This window comes from Bos mutus, chromosome 25 (assembly GCF_027580195.1).
Source record: "Bos mutus isolate GX-2022 chromosome 25, NWIPB_WYAK_1.1, whole genome shotgun sequence".
Lineage (NCBI taxonomy): Eukaryota > Metazoa > Chordata > Mammalia > Artiodactyla > Bovidae > Bos > Bos mutus.
The window spans coordinates 5507956-5525991 of record NC_091641.1 but is presented as its reverse complement, the minus strand read 5'-3'; the positions used below and the strand labels follow the sequence as shown (position 1 = coordinate 5525991).

Genomic DNA, 18036 nt, shown 5'->3' with positions numbered 1-18036 from the left:
AGGGGGCAGAGTCAGCTCCTGGAGCCGTCTTACCATGTGAACCTCAGATCGAGCTTTTGCCAAATAGATTTTCCTTCCCCCAGCTGTTCACTGCAATGAACGTATGTCGTGTGCCTGACATTTCTCAGCGTTGTTAAGAAGAATGGTAAGGTATTTGGGGATATGCATTTATTTTTAATAATAAAAAAAACTTCCCCCAACAATTGAGGGCCATGGCTCATCCGTCACTTCTCACACACGTGAGGCTCTGGACCTGGGGAGGAGGACTCGCAACCTTCTCAGGACGCGCTTCCTGTCCCTCCACAGGGGCCGTCAGCCTCCAAACCAAGGCCAGCCCGAGGCATCTGTTTCTTCCAGCCAGAGAGCTCCTGCTTCTAACCAAAGGAGCACCTTCAGATCCTTGCGAAGGTGTCTAAGTTGCCGCATGGCCCTCCTGGATGGCAGGGGTGGCCACGCCAGGGTCACCACACCTGGCACGCCTGGATCACCTCCTGCAGGGCCTTCACTGCCTCCATGCTCTTGTCCTTCGTGGCCAGGGCAAGAAGAACGGCTCTGTTCCCAGCTTCTTGAGACACAAATGCCACCAGGTTCTTTGCGAAGACATGGACGAGAGGCTGAAGAGGGAAGGGGAGAAGACCACTGTAACTGAAGGAAACCTTTTTCTTCTTAACGGCTTCACGCAGTGCCTCTCAGGAGCCCAGGCCAGCTTCCCGGCCCCTCTCTCTCAGGGTTCTCTCTACTCTGGAAGGGCCATGAGAGTCCACAGAGGGAAAGCCTGTCAGACCTCACAGATGATCTTTCCCGAACGGGGCAGAACGGCTCTCACTACCATGAGGTACTATGATGGGGTCAAACTGTGGCACAGGCTTGCATTACAAAACCAATGCCTCTGCGTGTGTCTGATAAAATGCTGATGGGCTGCATGCAGCAGGTGGACACCCTCCAATTATCTTCGGGGCCCGCGCAGTGCTGCCCTGGGCTGTGGTGGTGGGGGGACAGGGGTGCGCTTGCCTACTAGATGCTCCACATCCTGACAAAGTACGGGCACTGGGAGCCCTTCCCAGCCACATTACCTCATCCTTCCCGAGGAGGACTTTGGTGGTCAGCACAGGCTTGCCGACGTCACTAGTCACACTGCTGGGCTCCAGGGAGACCAGGGTACCCATCTTCCCCAGCTGGGTCACCACCACCAGGATGTGGCTGCTGAAGGCCGTGCAGACCACCTGGGTGGGGACTCCGCACACCACCGCAGTCTTCTGCTTGGACGTCAGCAAGGGTTTACCTTCCATTGCGGAGTCTGCTCGATGGCACCTTACATTTATCTTAAGAAAAAAAAAGTAAATCAATCGATGGCAGATAGCCTGGGAGCTCCAGAATAAACACTATTTGGCATTAAAAGAGAAATGCCCATTCAAAAGCCTGTCTGTTCGCCCACACAAGCTTTATTCGCCCGGAACTTTCTGGATTCACTCAGACACAGAGGTACCCAGGCTAGATATCAAAGAATGCTGCTCCCGATGGAGGCAGACGAGGACTCTTCTTCCCCGCGCGAGGGCCCCGCCCCACCCCGAGGGCCCTCCCTGAGTCCCGGCGGCCCGCCCTCGCAGGGGGAGTAGGCGCCGCAGGTTCGGAAACCCGGCAGAGCAGCGGGCCGCGCCTCCGCCGCCCCTCCGGTCCGCCCACTAATCGTTTCCTGCGTTTGAGGAAACCGTCGGTCCCACAGAAGCAGCAGCACCCCTACCACAGCGCGGGGACGAGGGCGGCGGGGGCCAGGCGGAGCCCCTGGGGGCGCCCAGCCTCTCCGCCCGGCTCCAGCCCCACCGGACGCCCACTACCCTGCCACCCGCCATGCCGCCCGCGCTCACCGCGCCGCGCCCGGAAGTGACGCACGCGGGCTCCGCGGGCCCGCCCCCGACAGGCCCCGCCCTGCGAGCGCCGAGCCCTCCCCTCCCCCGGAAGTGCAGCCTGCGGGACTTCCGGCTCCCGCTGCGGCCTCGGGACTCTGTGCTGTGGGGTTCCGCGCGCCCGGGCAGCGAGGGCTGGGCGCCATGTTTGCGAAAAGGGGCTGCAGCACCAACCCCTGGGCCTCTCGGCACCTGGCCCTCAGGCGAGGGGAGTCTGACTTCTCCAGAAGGGTGTCCCCGCGCCCTCCTGAGGGAGACTCTGCAGCTCTGTGGTTGAGGAACCTCAGAAACAGGGTTTCTGGCCCCTTGGCCCTGGGTTCCTGGACCTTGAAGGAAGCACGGGGAGCTGAGAGAAAAGCAGGGCTGGACGTCACTTTAAGCGCCGAAAACATCCCCGTCAGGACCCTTAACGTAGGGCGCAAGAGACCTCAGTGTGGGGCCCTCTGGGTTCACCCAAATGCCTGTTAACTGAAAAAAAACACACGACCTAAAAGTCGGGAGTTATGTTTTATTCCTTGGACAAAACTGAGGACTTAAGCCCAGGACGCAGCATCTCGGATAGCTGAGGGACTGCCCCGAAGAGGTGAGGGCGGAGCCAGGGTATATAAGGGTGTTTGCAACAAAGACTAGGTAGTCCGAAAGTCAGAAGATTGCTTAATACAGGAAAACCAGGCATCTCCAGGAATTCAGCGCTTTCTTACGTTCCTTTGATGTGCACTTCAGCTTCCCGGGGCCAGCGTCCCGTGCTTTCTCACCCGAGTCCCCTCAGGGTGCACCGTCGGGCAGCTGTGATGTGACGGCTTGTAGGCTGCAACATCTGCTTACTGATAGAGCAGGTGACATTTTTCACTTAGAGCAGCAGGAACCAGTGGGGATTTACAGCCAAGGTTCAGGATAGGGTCAGTGGGTGGGAAATTACTAAGAGGAAAAGGGGGTGAGGGGTTTCTAGGCAGGAAAACCCAGCAGAATTCCTGCTGGAGGCAGGCCAACGTGGCCTCAGACCACCTGGGGGACGGTGGAGAATGAGGAGCTGGTTAGACATTGGTGGTTACCTGACATGCAGGATGGGGTCGGGGGGCAGTTCTTGCTAAGACTGGAAAATGCAGAGATACCACAGAAGTCCAAAAGTGAGTGCCTAGTTGGGAAAGAGTTCAGAGGGACTTCCCTGGTGGGCCAGTGGATAAGACAGTGCTCCCAGCGCAGGGTTCCATTCCTGGTCAGGGAACGAGATCCCACATGCTGCCGCTAAGCCCAAGCTCTGCAGTGAAGACCCAGCGCAGCCAAGATTAAATAAACTGTGGCAGAGAATTTTTTAAAAAACAGTTCAGGGAGTAGTCTGGTCTAGGAGAGAATGTCAGTATGCTCTGCCTGGCAGTAACAAAAGCCTTTTTTTTTTAAAAAAGTATCTTTTGGGGGCTTCCCTGGGGGCTCAGTGGTAAAGAATCTGCCTGTCAGGGCAGGAGACAGGTCCAATTCGTGGTTCGGAAAGAGTCGACATCCAGAGGGGCAGCTCCACCTGTGCACAGCTTCTTAGCCTGTGCTCCGAAACCCACAGGGAGAGAAGCCACCACCATGAGAAGCCCATGCACTGCGGCTAGAGAGTATCCGCCACTCGCTGCAGCTAGAGAGAAGTCCTGGTGGCGACGAAGGCCCACACAGCAAAATGCATATATTTGAGAGTCACTGAGGTTGTAGAGACCGCTTTTGGTTGCACCACGTGGCATGTGGGACCTTAGTTCCCCGACCAGGGATTGAACCCGCGTCTGCTGCATTGGAAGTGTGGAGTCTTAACCACTGGACCTCTCGGGAACTCCCTGACTAGGGCCTTTGAGCCCCTCGTGGTGTGCCAGGCGCCTCTGCCCTCACGAGCCCCTCTGGGCCAGCCGTCCACGGCCGAGGGCATGATGACAGCTGGCATTTATCTGGCACTTAGTGTGCGCCAGGAGTTGTGCTCAGTGCTTTCCTGCAGTAACGTGTTTAATCTCAACCCCACTGAGTAGACACGTTACCATCCCTGTCATATAGATGGTAGGTTCAGGCTCACCGGACTCGCCCAAGGCCACACAGCTGAGAGGGGCGGAATCTGGCCTTCCGAATTTTACCCTTGATTACTGGTCTCATGATGCGCTCGCCCAGGTAAAGGGGAAGAGCAGGGGCAGTGCTGTCCTGAAGCAGGATAACTTCTAGTCCCCCCAGGGGTCTGAGAGCCCCCCACACGCCCTGCACACATCTCTCTCTCTGAGCTGAAGTGGTGTTGGCAGAGGAGGGTCTTGTGCTGACCCTGAAGTAATCAGAGTCTTGAGCCTCTCCCTGGAGAGATGAACACCCCTGAGGAACCTGTCCGTCTTCCTGACGGCCTGTCACGGCGGACTCCCCCCGGCCAGGCCTGTCCACATCACTTAACCCCTTAGGAAGCCCTGTTGTCATGTCCAGCTCTGCGACCCCATGGACTGTAGCCCACTAGACTCCTCTGTCCATGGGATTTCCCAGGCAAGAATACCGGGGTGAGTTGTCATTTCCTCCTCCAGGGGGTCTTCCCGACCCAGGGATTGAAACTGTGCCTTCTGCCTTAGCAGGCAGACTACCCCTGAGCCACCTGGGAAGCCCTGGGTGGCACCCTCCTATCCTTACTGCTTTTTCTCAGGGTTTGATAACTCCGTGCACAATCCAAGTTATGTCAAATGAAGCATGCTCCTTGCACAGTGATTTCTGGTGGCATGAAAGAAAAAGGCTTGTCTGCAAAAAATGATCAAGACAGACATAAAAGTCAAGAGAAACCTTGTATTTTGAGCTTTTTTGCAGCCAGTTCACCAAGGGAAAGATTAGGAGAAAGTGAAAGTGAAGTCACTCAGTCGTGTCTGACTCTTAGCAACCCCATGGATGGCAGCCTTCCAGGCTCCTCCATCCATGGGATTTTCCAGGCAAGAGTACTGGAGTGGGGTGCTGTTGCCTTCTCCAAATATTCAAAAGAAGAAGCATACAGTTTCTCAGGCAGGTCTAGGTTTTTGTTGGCTCTAAATTTAAACACCCATCCATCCTCATGTGCCTCAAAAGCCAATTGCCAATGTATTGCCGTGTGAAACCTGTAAAAGGTTCATTTACTTTTATTTACCAACTCATGCATTCTTTCTCTGAAGGCAAATAGGTACGAGAAATCTGACCCCCCCCGAAAAAACCCACCCAAACAAAACAAACCCCCAAGTCTGGAATAAGCTTATCGCTTTTATTAACGAGATGCTGAAGAACAAAGTAGATAGTTTTTAAAGATTCTTTTTGATGACCATTTTTTAAGTCTCTGTTGAATTTGTTGTAATATTACTTCTGTTTTATGTCTTGGATTTTTGCTTTGAGGCTTGTGGGATCTTAGCTTCCTGACCAGGGATAGAAGCCACAGCCCCTGTGTTGGAAGGTGAACTCTTATTTTTGTTGGACTGCCAGGGAAGTCCCTAAACTGGATAATGTTTTTATGATGGCATTCTTTGGTTTAGATCTTTGGTAAAGCCTGAGTATGAAGGACATATGAGGTGAGATGCTGTCCCAGACTGAGGTGATGGCCGTCCAGGCAAGGGACTTCCTGGTGGCCTGAGTGGGTGTGTGAGCAGAATTTACACAGTTATAATATCGAGCCTGCCCTTGACTACTTGAGTGCAAGATGAGACTTGAACTGGAAAGAAAGATCCCTTAAATGAATTCACTAAAAATGGGAATGACATAGTAATGATGTCAGTGGTGGGGCAAAAGAGTTTGAGAATTTCTCTTGAAAAAAAAAAAAAGGAGGGGGAGTATCTTGAATTTGTCTCGTATTCAAGGAAATTTAGGTTCTTAATGCAATGATGAGTTGTAGAACCAGCGAAGAATTAATCAGGTGGAGTGTTGGCAAGTCATAATTTTCCCAACAAATTGTATGCTTGCTCTCCACGTTCTCCTTCACATCGTGTATGATTTCCCCAGCTCTGTCATAAAAAGGGTCAGTTGTGCTGAGATATATACGCTCAGCATCCATTTCCCCAGGAGCCTCTCCTAGCCCCTTGCTGTTCACGTCACTCACAGTGGGAGCCCCAGCCTGACACCAGCTTTGTCAGTTTCCTGGTCCTCGGTTGCACAGTCAGGCCCTCCCACACTTGCCAATGGCTTTGGGCCAGGTCTGAACATCCCTCAGCATTTCATTTATGGACTTTCTGAAATTTTGCATCTTTTGCAAGATTTACAACCTGACTTGATCTGCACTGCACTTCCACAGCCTCACAACATGATTCCCAGGGCGTTCAGTGTTGGGGGTGTGTGAGAGAGAGAGAGAGAGAGAGACAGAGAAAGAGGCGGAGAGAAGTAGATTCTGGAGCTACACAGTGAGGGACGCCTGAGCGGAGTCCAACTATGCAAATAGTCAATTCATTCATGAAACTTCTTGTGTTATGACAATGTCTCTTCCTCTGCAGCCTCCTGACTGCAGGCACTCAGGCAGCTGAAACCTGGACCAGCAAGACTTCCAGGTATCGCAGTCTTGGAACAGGTAAGGCATTGCCAGGGTTTGCCTTGGTCTTGTAGAGGCAACATCCCTCTAAATTTTTATGAGACGCAGCAGTTAGTGGAACCCCTTTACTTATTCATTTGACTGCACCTCCTGGCTTTCAGGATCTCACTTCCCTGACGAGCAGTTGAACCTGGGGCCGCAGCAGTGAGAACACTGAGTCCTAACCACTGGACCGCCAGGGAAGTCCCGCTTTGTTTGTATAAAGGGTGCTCGCTCTCACCTCTCTCGGCCAGTCCGGGTCGCAGCCATTGGAGATTACATTTGTAATGCAGGCCTAGACGCAGCCGGGGCGCAGGGCTTTAATATCAGGAGTTCGCTGGCTGTCTGGTGATTAGGACTTGGAGCTTTCACTGCCGTGGGTTCAGTCCCTGGTCGGGGAACTAAGATCCTGCAAGCTGTGTGGCTCGGTCAAAAAAACAAAAAGTTAATGCAAAAGCATTAACCCGTGTATCTAGGAGTTTAAACAGTGCTCCTAAATACTATATGTCAAACAAGACGTTGTGAGTGGGAATGGCAGAATATTTAGGACTTCCCAGGAGAAGGCAATGGCACCCCACTCCAATACTCTTGCCTGGAAAATGCCATGGACGGAGGACCCTGGAAGGCTGCAGTCCATGGGGTCGCTAAGAGTTGGACATGACTGAGCGACTTCCCTTTCACTTTTCACTTTCATGCATTGGAGAAGGAAATGGCAACCCACTCCAGTGCTCTTGCCTGGAGAATCCCAGGGACGGGGGAGCCTGGTGGGCTGCCGTCTATGGAGTCGCACAGAGTCGGCCACGACTGAAGCGACTTAGCAGCAGCAGCAGCAGTGGAAACCACTCGTTTACTTCCTGCTTCTGTGGTTCAGCCTGTCCTGGGCATTTCCTTCAGATGGGCTGAGTTCTGTGGCCTGTCATGTCTGACTTCCTCCCTCAGCCTTCGAGACTCATCTGTGCTGTGGCCTGGGTCAGTGCTTTTCCCTCTTGGAGGAACCCATTCTTGCTCGTTCAACACTTGGGAGGATTAAATGACATCCCACTTGCAGAAGGGCCTCCTTTAGGGCCTGGCCCATACGAGGCGCTTACAGTCTCCTTCCGCTCACGGGTCATTGAGTTCCACTGGCAGTGCCCTACGCACAGGCCCTCTCGTGATCCGTGACACCAACCGCTCCGTGCGCCAAGCTTTTGCAAGCAGCAGAAAGACCGGGAGAGGCTCGGTCCCTGATTCCCCTCGATGCCGAGTCTGGTATCAGAGCAGCATCCTGGGGACCGTCGGGGCGGGGAGGTACTGCTGCCATGGCCCTCTCTCTGGAGAAAGGCTGTGATGACGCGGACGCCGCGTCTTGCTGAAGCAGGACGTGTGTTCAGAAGCAGGCGCAAGAGCTGCGGGGCCGAGAGGGCCAGCGTGGCAACCACGGCCAGCCTCAGGGTGTCCGCAGACCTCGGTCCACTCGGCAGCCCTGCGGTCAAGGATGGGGCACCTTCGTGCTTGCGGACCCCGCTTGTCACCCCCAGCCTGCCGCTGCTCTTTGCCCTCGGCAGGGTGCAGCCTAGTCTCAAGGCGTGGCCGCGTGCCCGGCAGTCACCTGTGTGGTGTGGGGCGCCCCCGCTCGGCGGTTGCAAAGAGCCTTGAATGAGCAGCAGCATGGTCCCCAGCCAGGAGGCTCTGGGCCCCAGAAGCGGCCTTTCACTGAACCCAGTTATCTGGGAAAAGGTGGTGCACCGTGACTTTTTTACGAACTAGGTTTATCTAAGTTGAGGGAGGGGGAAGGATATAAAGATTAAAGGCAACCCATTGAAAATCACATGTATTTTATTGCAGGAACAAAACCCTGGGACTCCCTGAAATTCTGACTTTTCTTGAGGGAAACAAACACCATCGACACCGAGCCCAGTTTATAAGGGTCTAGGGAGTGTTTCACCAGAAAGGGCATAAATCCTCTTCCCCAGGCCGGGAGTGGAAGCAGCACCTGCTTGTGGAGGCCGGTGCCAGCTCTCCGGCCAGGTGCCCGCGCGTGGCCTGGCGGTGCCCCCGGCTGTGGAGCTTTATGTCAGCAGGAGTATTTTTATTTAACGTCATATGGTAAACACAAAGAAAATCCTCTGTTTTTGCACCTAATTTCAGCAGGGCACAGAATTAAGAGTTTAGCTGGTTGCCTTGTTTTCTGCTGAACTCAGGCTTCAGTATTTTTGTTCCTGGAGCGAAGCTTCCTGCCCTCATTAGAGAGATTGAAAACTTCCTTGTACTCATATCTTACACTATTTGTTTAGTTCTTTAATAAATGAAACCCTAATCCAAGTGCAATTTCCAAAAGCCTTTCTTTCAATATTTTAAGAAGTTATTTCCCCTGATGAGAAGCCGTCTTATCGCCCCGTGTCGAGCTGAACGACAGAGCCTGCCAGGCTGGTTATCGGTCATCCTGTCCTCTCTTACAGGGAGAGGACAGAAAGCCAGCACATGGCTTTGATAAAGCTTGGCCAGGTTGGATTGTATTCTAGTTGGTGTGAGACAGGGGTCCAGGGTAGTGGGTGGGCGTGGGGAGGGGTAGGATGAAGCCCTGTCCCTGGGCCCTGGCACTAACTTCTGATGACCACGGACCATGCCCTTCTGTGCTCTGGGCCTCCATTTCCTCATCTGTAAAATGGGAAAATAGGCTGGGTGGCCTCCAGGTGCCTCTGATCCATCCTCTGAGCTCCGGGCCTGCGATGGGGACAGGGCCGGGCGGGGTGGGGGGAACCCGGCGTCGGTCTCGTCCAAGCAGGGAGGGCGTGGAGCTGTCTGGGGAGGTCAGAGGCGGGCTCACCTTCCTGAAGGCCGTTCTGCATCTGCGCACTGGGCTGGGGCCTGTACCCCACGGAGGGTCTGGGAAGGCAGACTGGGCACAACACAGGGACCGTCTGGCCACCGGGGACGCTGGGCCTTGCACGGGAGGTGGTGAGCACGCTCCCTCCAGAGGTGCTGAGGCTGGGCGGTCACTGGGGTAACGGTTGTGCTAGGGTGTCTGTGCTGAGGGGACTGGACTCAGAAGAGTTTGAAGGCTTTTCCAAACCTAGCATCTGCGGTTCTGTGAGTCAGTGTGGGTCGATGACTGCAAGAGATGTGGCTACTAGAGCGTCTCCAGCAAGACACACAGCTGAACTCCGCAGGGACCCCCCACGCCAAGTGCTGGGGGGAACATGGAGCAGCTGGGGCACCCCTGCACCACTGCTGGGGATGCTGGGCAGGGCGGGCACCTTGAAAAGCAGCGTGGCTGCTCCTCGCGGAGGTGAACACGCGCCTGCCACACGACTCCCTACGCATTGCTGTTTGCCTGGGAGACACGGATGTCATGCCCGTACCAACGCCTGCACACAGGCGTTCTCACTGACCAAAACCTGAATATGACCCAGTTGTCTCCAGCAGGCGCACAGACGACAAGCTGTGTGCATCTGCGGACGGAGCACTGCTCTCTGATAGGAAGGAAGGAGTCATCGGGGCTTCTGATGGTGGGACGGGTCTCAAGAACAGAGCCAGGAAGGAAGCCAAACAGGGAAGGCAGTGTGCTCTGCGGATCAGCTCAGGCGATGTTCTGGAAAAGGCGGGATTCTGTACGGATCAGTGGTTGCAGGGCAGGGGTGAGGGGCAAGTGTGAATGAAAAGGGGACGCTGGGGGAGGACGGATCTGCCGTGTCCTGAGTGTGATGGTGCCTGAGCACTCGTCTACACTCAGAACTGTGTGTTGTGAGTGAATCCTAAGCTTTGTAAATTAAAGAAGGGCAAGGAAATGATTCAAGCGAAGAGCAGACAGAAACAGTAGGAAGCTCCCACCCCCACCCAAGGCAGTGACTGCCTTTAAACAGGGGCCCGTCACACCTGTTGGGATGGCTCGTGTATACACAGATGTGGCGAGAACAAGCGTTGGCCGGGGTGTGGGGGAGCTGGGCGCTGTTTGGGGGGCTGTAAATGGTGCGGTCGCTGGGTAAAGCCATGTGGCGGTTCCTCAAAACACGGAATCATGATGTGATCAAGGTGGGTCTGCTCAGAAGAACTGAAAGCAGGGCCTTGAAGCGAGATGTCAACATGCACACACGTGTTCACCGCGGAATTGACCCCTGTAGCCAGGAGGCGGAAGCGACCAAGTGTCCATGGACAGGCAAACGGATAAGCGCCGCGCGCGCCGTCCCTGCGGTGGGAGGCCGTTCAGCCCTCAAACCGCGCGTGCATCTGTACGTCCATCCATTCATACGTTCATCCCTACACTCTCTCCACGCGTCCGTCTCCATCCACCCGGCGGTGAAATGTTTGCTTGCTCACGCAGTCAGCGGACATCCTCTGCGGGGAGCTGGTCTGAGGGCCCCCAGATGCCCACCGCCTCACTGCAGACAAGAGACGGACGATGAGCAAGCGGCTGCGGGTCAAGGCAGCGTCAGGAAGAAGCAGGAGAAGCCCCACCCCAGCAAAGGAAGCGGATGAGACTTCCAAAGCAGGCCGGAAGCACAGTGCCAACACTCCTCGAGGAAAACAGCTCTGAGACGTAAGGAGACGGATGCACACGCAGCGAGGTCCTGAGACACAGGGCCCGCTGCCTGCTGAAAAGGCCCATCACGACGCTGGCCTTCTGGGCTGGTGGGGGTGAAGAGTTAGGTGGGGCTTTCGGTCTCCACGGCCACGCATCTCTGTACCATTTGAATCTGTAGCATATTTCAGAAGGGAAGTACAAAGGGGAAAGAAGGAGATGTAGTCCTGGCTGTCAGGGGGTTCTGTCCCGTGCACACGCACCCAGAGCCCCGGGTGGACCCAGGCTGGGGCCTGAGTAGGGTCTGGGACCAAGGAGCTGGGCGGGGAGTCCCTGCGTTATCAGCGAACACCCCTGGGGGGCAGCAGAGGCCACAGAACTCACTCAGCGTATGGAGCAGGGACCAGCCAACCCCAGTGCGGGCAGAGGAAGGGCCCTGTCCGCCTCCTCCCCTCAGGCCCTTCCACCTCATCAGCCATCCTGCGTCTTCCCAGAGGCCAGAGGCCGATTCTGCTCTCTGGCTCCCTCCCCCCGCTGCCCACCCACCCTTCCTCCCACCCCAGCCCACCCACTCTCCCGCTCTGTCTCTCCCTCCCCTCCCCATGCCTCCCTCTCTGTCTCTCTCCCCATCCAAAGAGCCACCTGATGACAAAGCTCTTTGTCCTTCAGAGGTGTCAGCATCTGTAATTTGTCCTGGGGCCTGGACTCTGAGCCACGGGCTGCAGGGCTAGCAGGAAGCTCAGGTCCAGCCCCCACACCTGGGAGACCGTGGGGCGAGCCCCGTGCGGGCATTGCCCTCAGCCGTAGGAAGTACCACAGGCCGAGACCGTGGGGTGAGCCCCGTGTGGGCATTGCCCTCAGCCGTAGGAAGTACCACTGGACGAGACCGTGGGGTGAGCCCCGTGCGGGCATTGCCCTCAGCCGTAGGAAGTACCACTGGCCGAGACCGTGGGGTGAGCCCCGTGTGGGCATTGCCCTCAGCCGTAGGAAGTACCACTGGACGAGACCGTGGGGTGAGCCCCGTGCGGGCATTGCCCTCAGCCCTAGGAAGTACCGCAGGCCGAGACCGTCGCGGCCGTGGGTCCCGCCAGCTTCTGGGCCCCACGTTCGCTAAGATTGGCCTCAGGTTTAGCTTTGCGCTTCGGGGTGCCACCGAGAGAAGGGGAGCAAGGTCAGGCATCCAGGTGCCTCCCCTGCAGTCCATGATCAGAAGCGTGGGCTGCGCAGACTCCGCGGGGAGGACGGGCCTCTCCAGGCTTTCTACAGGGGCCGCTGTGGGGTCCGAGCTGCCCCTTGCTGGGATGTGGCCCCGGAGCATCACTCAGACAGGACTGGATGGCTGGGGGACGGAGAACAAGCCTCCCCCGGGGCTCAGCCTTGGGGCCCTCGGGGCTGTGACTTTCCCTGAATAAACAGTAGGACTCTTAGAGCAGGTTTTTAGTCTTCTTAAAAATTGAGGCTTGACATCCATGCGGGGGATGCCCTTGGCATGCCATCCTGAGTTCTGACAAATACATGTCGTCACGTAACTGCGATCACATGCCCCGCCCCCAGCTCCCCTGGCTCCCCGCCCGCATGACCCCTGGGCTCTTCTCTGTCCCCGCGGTTTTGTCTTTTCCAAGACATCACCTGGAGAAGGAAACGGAAACCCACTCCACTGCTCTTGCGTGGAGAATCCCATGGACAGGGGAGCCTGGCAGGGTACAGTCCATGGGGTTGCAGAAAGTCGGACACAATTGAGCGACTAAACAATAAAACAACCCCCTGAGCAGAACCGCACGGTGTATGCTGGCAGGGCTGCTGGGGACGGTGCGCTGTGTGCACACGCGTGGGTAAGCGTTTGCCCGTGTGTGCACCTGCGTGCCTGCAGCTGTGTGTCTCTCGTCCCTCCTGGGGCCCCACCTGCCCTCCGCCCGCCGCCCGGCTCACCGCCTCTACGGGGATGAGCTCCCGACCCTCGACCCCATCATCTGACAGTCCTCCTTGTACTCAGGCTCCTCGCCGCCCGCCCCCCACGAAGGGCATGGCCCCTCCTGGCCACGGCAGGCACTTCTGTAGAGACGCACGAGTGGCCCTGGGAAGGGAGGCTGTGGGGGGACCCCCGTGGGCGCGGCCCCCTCAGGGGCCTTGCACTCCTGCGCGCCGTGTCTGTCCTCATCCTCGCCAACGGGGGCAGGCGGGCTGCGCCACACCTCCATCCTGGCCAACCTCCAGAGTGACTGGTCAGACTCCTGGTGCGCGGGGGCATGCGGTGGGGGCTTGACATCCGCCCAGGTTGCGTTCTGCTGGGCCCTCCGGCGGTCAGTCAGCTGCCGCCAGCAAGTCCCCTGCTGTCCGAGCCCTTCCCTCGGCTGTGCCACGCTGGGGACAGCAGGCTTCGCCCAGCGAGGCTGGAGACAGTAACCTTCTCCGCTGACTGCCATGGTTGTCGACACACAGGCCTTGCATGGCCTCGGGCCTGTTGAGGGGCTTCTTCACCCGCCGTGTGTCTGGGGGAGACCCCAGCACCCCTGCATGGGGCTGGGGGCCGGGGAGTCTCTGGGGCATGGCCTGGCACAGTAGAGATGCCCAGGGTCTGGATGCAGCGTGGGCCGTGGCGCTGTGGGGTGCAGGGTGAGGGCGCGGGTGAGAACCTGCTGGCCCCCTGCCCATCTCCCTCGAACATCTCACTTGGCTCCACCAGCAGGAGGAGCTTCTCTCCTGTACCCGAAGGCCTCCCAGCTCCCGTCTGTCCCCACAGCCGTGTGTCCGCTGTCCCTCAGCAGCCCTCCAGGGCTGTGGCCCCCGAGAGCCTGCACTTTGGGAGCAGAGCGTCCTAAAACCAGAGAAACGAACACGGGGGATTTGACTTAAACTCATTACACCCCCGACCCCGCCTGCCAGTGATCCCGGCCTGCACGCCCGGCCTTTTAATCTCGTCCGGCCTGGGGATAATTTGTTTAGCTGTGCTGATCAGTTGAAGGTTGATTCAATTGCACGGGGGTTATTTATTTGTGCCCGGATTTGCTAAGTGTTACTGGAGGTGCATGAGGTCTTCATTAGGGTGGCGAGGTGGCTTCATCAGGGTGACGGCCCCTCCCTCCCACCTCCCCACCCCCTCCCCTGCTCGGAGCACGGGGGGGGGGGGGGCAGGCGGGGCCATGGCCACCTGCAGGTGGTGCCTAGGGAGGGCATGGCCACCTTGGTTGGGGGCGGGGCTGGTGCCCAGGTGCCCCCTGGCTTTGGGGGCGGATGCTGTGGGGGGTCCAGACCGGGGTTCTGATTCTTGCTCTCATTCTCGACCACCTGCAGTTCCACTTATGAAAACGCCAGCTCTGGATGAGTTCGGGCGACCTGCTCATGTGCACTGCTCCCCGCAGTGTGTGTGTGTGTGTGTGTGTGTGCGCTGGGTCATGTCCAACTCTTTGCAACCCCATGGGCTGTAGCCCACCAGGCTCCTCTCTCCACGCCATTTCCCAGCAAGAACACTGGAGTGGGCTGCCATGTCCTTCTCCAGGGGATCTTCCCGACCCAGGGATCGAACCCCGGTGTCCCACATCACCTGCGTTGCAGGAGAATGGTTTACCACCGAGCCATCTGAGGAGCCCACTCTCCCCTTTTAGCCCCCTCCTTGCATAAGGGCCCCAGGAGAACCCTAAAGGCACCCCCTCCCCTCACACTGGGAGCACCCACCTTCCCTCTTGCTGCAACCCCCCTTCCAGGGTGGGCTGCATAGTCCGTGAGACCCCGTGGCTGGTGCCTGTGGACAACGAGGTCACAGGGAGGGCAGGTGGGGCCAGCTGGCCGGCACACTGCCCAGAGCTGGGCTCACTCTCCGGGCAGCTGGGAATGATGGATGGCCCTGTGATGCCCGCCCAGGATGAGCGGCCCTGGCAGCTCGCCGCATTCCTGGCCCAGGGTCAGATGCCCGGCCGGCTCCTCCTGCCCGGCCTGTGTCCTCCCAGCCCACCTCACCATGACTCTTGCCAGGGGCAGGCGGGCGGGGGGCCCCACCCCCGTGATGGTGCACAGGGTCACCTCAGGGTTGCTCATCCTGGCCGGCAGGCTGTCCGGCCCAGAGCAGGTGCAGCGAGGACAACAGGCACATTCTGGGTGGGGTGGGGGGCCCGGGGCCGGGGGCTGTAGTGACCACAGCTGGGGAGGTGGGCACGGGGTGGGGGTGCCCCCAGAGACTGCCCGAGGGTTGGAAGGCGGCCGTCATTCCTGTCTCTGATGCAGGAGCCGGGGCAGGGTGGGGCGGGGAGGGGTGTGGGGGCAAAAATCCCGCCCACGTTCCCCACCCAGGGGCACCAGGACCAGCTTGTCCTTCCATCCCTTCTGGGGAGGAAGCAGGGCAGAGCCAAGTGGCCCCCTAGGCAGTGCTTCCTCAGCCAATAAGCTGAGTTCTGAGAGCTTGGCAGGTCTCAGCTGCTCAGGCTGACCCCTCAGCTGAACCTGGAGGAATCTGAGGCCCAGAGAGGGGACGCAGGGCCTGCAGAGTCACACAGCACACCAGGGGCCCCGCAGGGGCCCCTGTCAAGGGCCACGCGAGGAAGACGCTGGTGATGACCCAGAAGCCAAGCCCTCCATCCACAGACATTGATTTGCTAAGGCCCAGAGAGGTTAGGTGACTTGTCCAAGGGTGCACAGCTGGCCCACTGAAGAACCGACTACAGACCTGTCTGCTTCTTCCCCAATCCCCGGACCTCCCTGTGCAAGACAGGCTTCAGGGCCATCCTGGGAAAGACTCGGGGATACCCCCACCAGCCAACCCCGAGAGGAGAGTCTGAGCAGGTGTGTGCAGGGTGGTGGTGGGGGGTGAGGCAGGGGAGGGGCAGCCATGGAGGGCAGGGCTTCATACAGGTCACCCTGGGGGCGGCTGTGGCTCCCTCTGCTGCAGGGCCCTGGGCAACGCCGTGGGGCATCCCTCGGGGCCGGCCCCCCTCCTGCAGGTGAGGGGGCGTGTCGTCAGGCGCTGGGGAACCTCTGTGTCCTGGACCGTCTCCTCCTGACACTATGGTGTCTGGTGGTCGTCATGTCACAGATGGAGAAAGGGGCTCAGAGAGTCCTGGCCGGCTCAGAGCCCAGAGGCCCTCCTTCCTTTTCCCCGGCTGGGTGCCCTCATTGAGCTCTGTGCTGCCCCGCGTCACCACTGTCCTTGCCCTGAAGAGCTCGTGTGAGCCCCCAGAGAAGTGCGTTTCTGACTCACCTGAACACCCCCAGATGTCCCCGTGCTCTGGGCACCGCGAGAGGGTCAGTCACAGCCTGGTCAGTGCCTGGACTGTCTGTCCTCCTGCGTGCTCCGGTGACCCGTGCTGTGTAACGAACCACGTAACACTCACTGCCACTCGAGACACTGGCTCAGGAATCCGGGCGGGGCTCAGCTGGTGCTCCTGCTCTGCGTGACGCTGACCAGAGGCCACTGGGGCACTCAGCCCGGGATGGGCTGGACTGGTGGGTCCCAGACAGGGTCAGTCACATGCCGGGCACCGTGACAGGGATGGCTGGACGGCTGGGCTCAGCTGGGATTGTCCGCTGGGGTTCCCACCTGTGGCCTCTCCAGAGGAGCTGGACTTCTCATGTGGCAGCCCAGGGCCCCCAGAGCCAGTGTCCTGGAGGCAGAAGCTGCCAGTGTCTTTGGGCTGGACCAGAAGCCAGCAGCGTGGCGCCGGTCCCCTGTTCCCTTTCTGTTAATTGTGGCAAAACACTCAGAACACAGTGGGGCTTCCCAGGCGGCTCTCGTGGTGAAGAACCCGCCTGCCAATGCAGGAGACAGAAGAAACTCAGGTTCTATCCCTGATAGAAAGGTCAGGAAGATCCCCTGGAGGAGGGCATGGCAACCCACTCCAGTATTCTTGCCTAGAGAATGCCATGGACAGAGGAGCCTGGTGGGCTCCAGTCCATGAGGTCGCAAGAGAGTCAGACACGCCTGACTTAGCACGCACACACGTAGAACACGGTAGTCATTACCCCGTCTTAACCATTTGTAAATGTCAATCCAGCGACATTAAAGTTACTTACGACGTTGTGTAACCATCACCATCCATACCTGAAATATTTTCATCACTTGGAACAAAATCTCCGTCCCCATTAAATGCTGACTCCCCCCGCCCTCTCCCAGGCCCTGGCTCTCAGCCTCTACTCTCCGTCTCTATGAATTTGACTCTGGGGGAGCCGCCTCTAAACGGAGTCACACAGCATTTGTCCTTTTGTTACTGGCTGACTTCAGCGAGCATATTGTCTTCCAGGTTCATATGTCTTGCAGCAGATGCCAGCATCTCCTTCCTCTTTTAAAGTTGAATCGTGTCCGTTGTGGATGGACCACATTTTCTTATCCATTCATCCACCGAGGGTCACTTGGGGCTGTTCCACATTTTGGCTACGATAATGGTGCTGTGATGGTGGGTGAACAAGTATCTGAGTGCTTAGGCTTTTTTTGCAGGGGGCGTGCCATGCCGTGCGACCTACAAGATTTAGTTCCTCAACTGGGGATTGAAGCTGGGCCCTCAGCCGTGAAAGAACAGTATGGTAACCACAGGGATGCCAGGGACCCCTGCACGCTCTTTTAAAAAAAAAGTTAATGAATTGATTTAATGTTGGCTGCGCAGCGTCGCTAAGAGTAGGACACGACTGACGCGACTTAGCAGCAGCAGCAGCAGCAGCGGAGCTGCGTCTTATTGCCGCAGGGCTTTCTCTAGTCCTGACCAGCGGGGGCTGCTCTCTAGCTGCGGGCACAGTTCCCTTTGCTGTGGCTTCTTTTGCTGCAGAGCACGGGCTCCGGGGCGCACAGGCTTCAGCACCTGTGGCGTTTGGGCTTAGCTGCCCCGAGGCACGTGGAATCTTCCTGGGCCAGGGATGGAACCTGTGTCCTGTGCATGGGCAGGTGGATTCTTGTCCACTGACCAGCAGAGAAGTCCCCCCATGCACTCTTGATAAGCACCCACGGAGCCCACAGAGTCAGGGGAGGGCGTGCGGGCTCCATGTTAGCAGGAGGAGGGCAAGGACCCGCAGGGTCTTTGGTGCCCCCCGCCTGGATGCTTCGGGTCATGTGGTGAGTCAGGAGGCAGCAGCAGGGATGGTCAGAGTGGAGGAAAGCGGGCTGGGGGCCCGGGGTCTGGGGTCTGGGGTCTGGGAGGGTGGGTGGA

The 18036-nt window shown here is 57.9% G+C and overlaps 1 protein-coding gene across 3 annotated transcripts; it reads right to left on the bottom strand.

Annotated features, from left to right (window-relative positions):
- Positions 1-153: 153 nt before the first annotated feature.
- Positions 154-1886, bottom strand: PSMG3 (proteasome assembly chaperone 3). 3 transcript variants are annotated; one of them, XM_070363152.1, is made up of 3 exons: positions 1866-1886; positions 1074-1322; positions 154-614 (listed from the first exon to the last, which is right to left on the bottom strand). In XM_070363152.1, exons 2-3 carry the CDS (start codon positions 1287-1289, stop codon positions 462-464), a joined length of 369 nt encoding a protein of 122 aa, XP_070219253.1. In that variant the 5' UTR covers positions 1290-1322; positions 1866-1886; the 3' UTR covers positions 154-461. The 3 variants fall into 3 exon arrangements, with proteins under 3 accessions (XP_070219253.1, XP_070219252.1, XP_005887375.1); XM_070363151.1 differs by lacking the exon at positions 1866-1886 and adding an exon at positions 1742-1857; XM_005887313.3 differs by lacking the exon at positions 1866-1886 and having other exon boundaries at positions 1074-1706.
- Positions 1887-18036: the final 16150 nt, after the last annotated feature.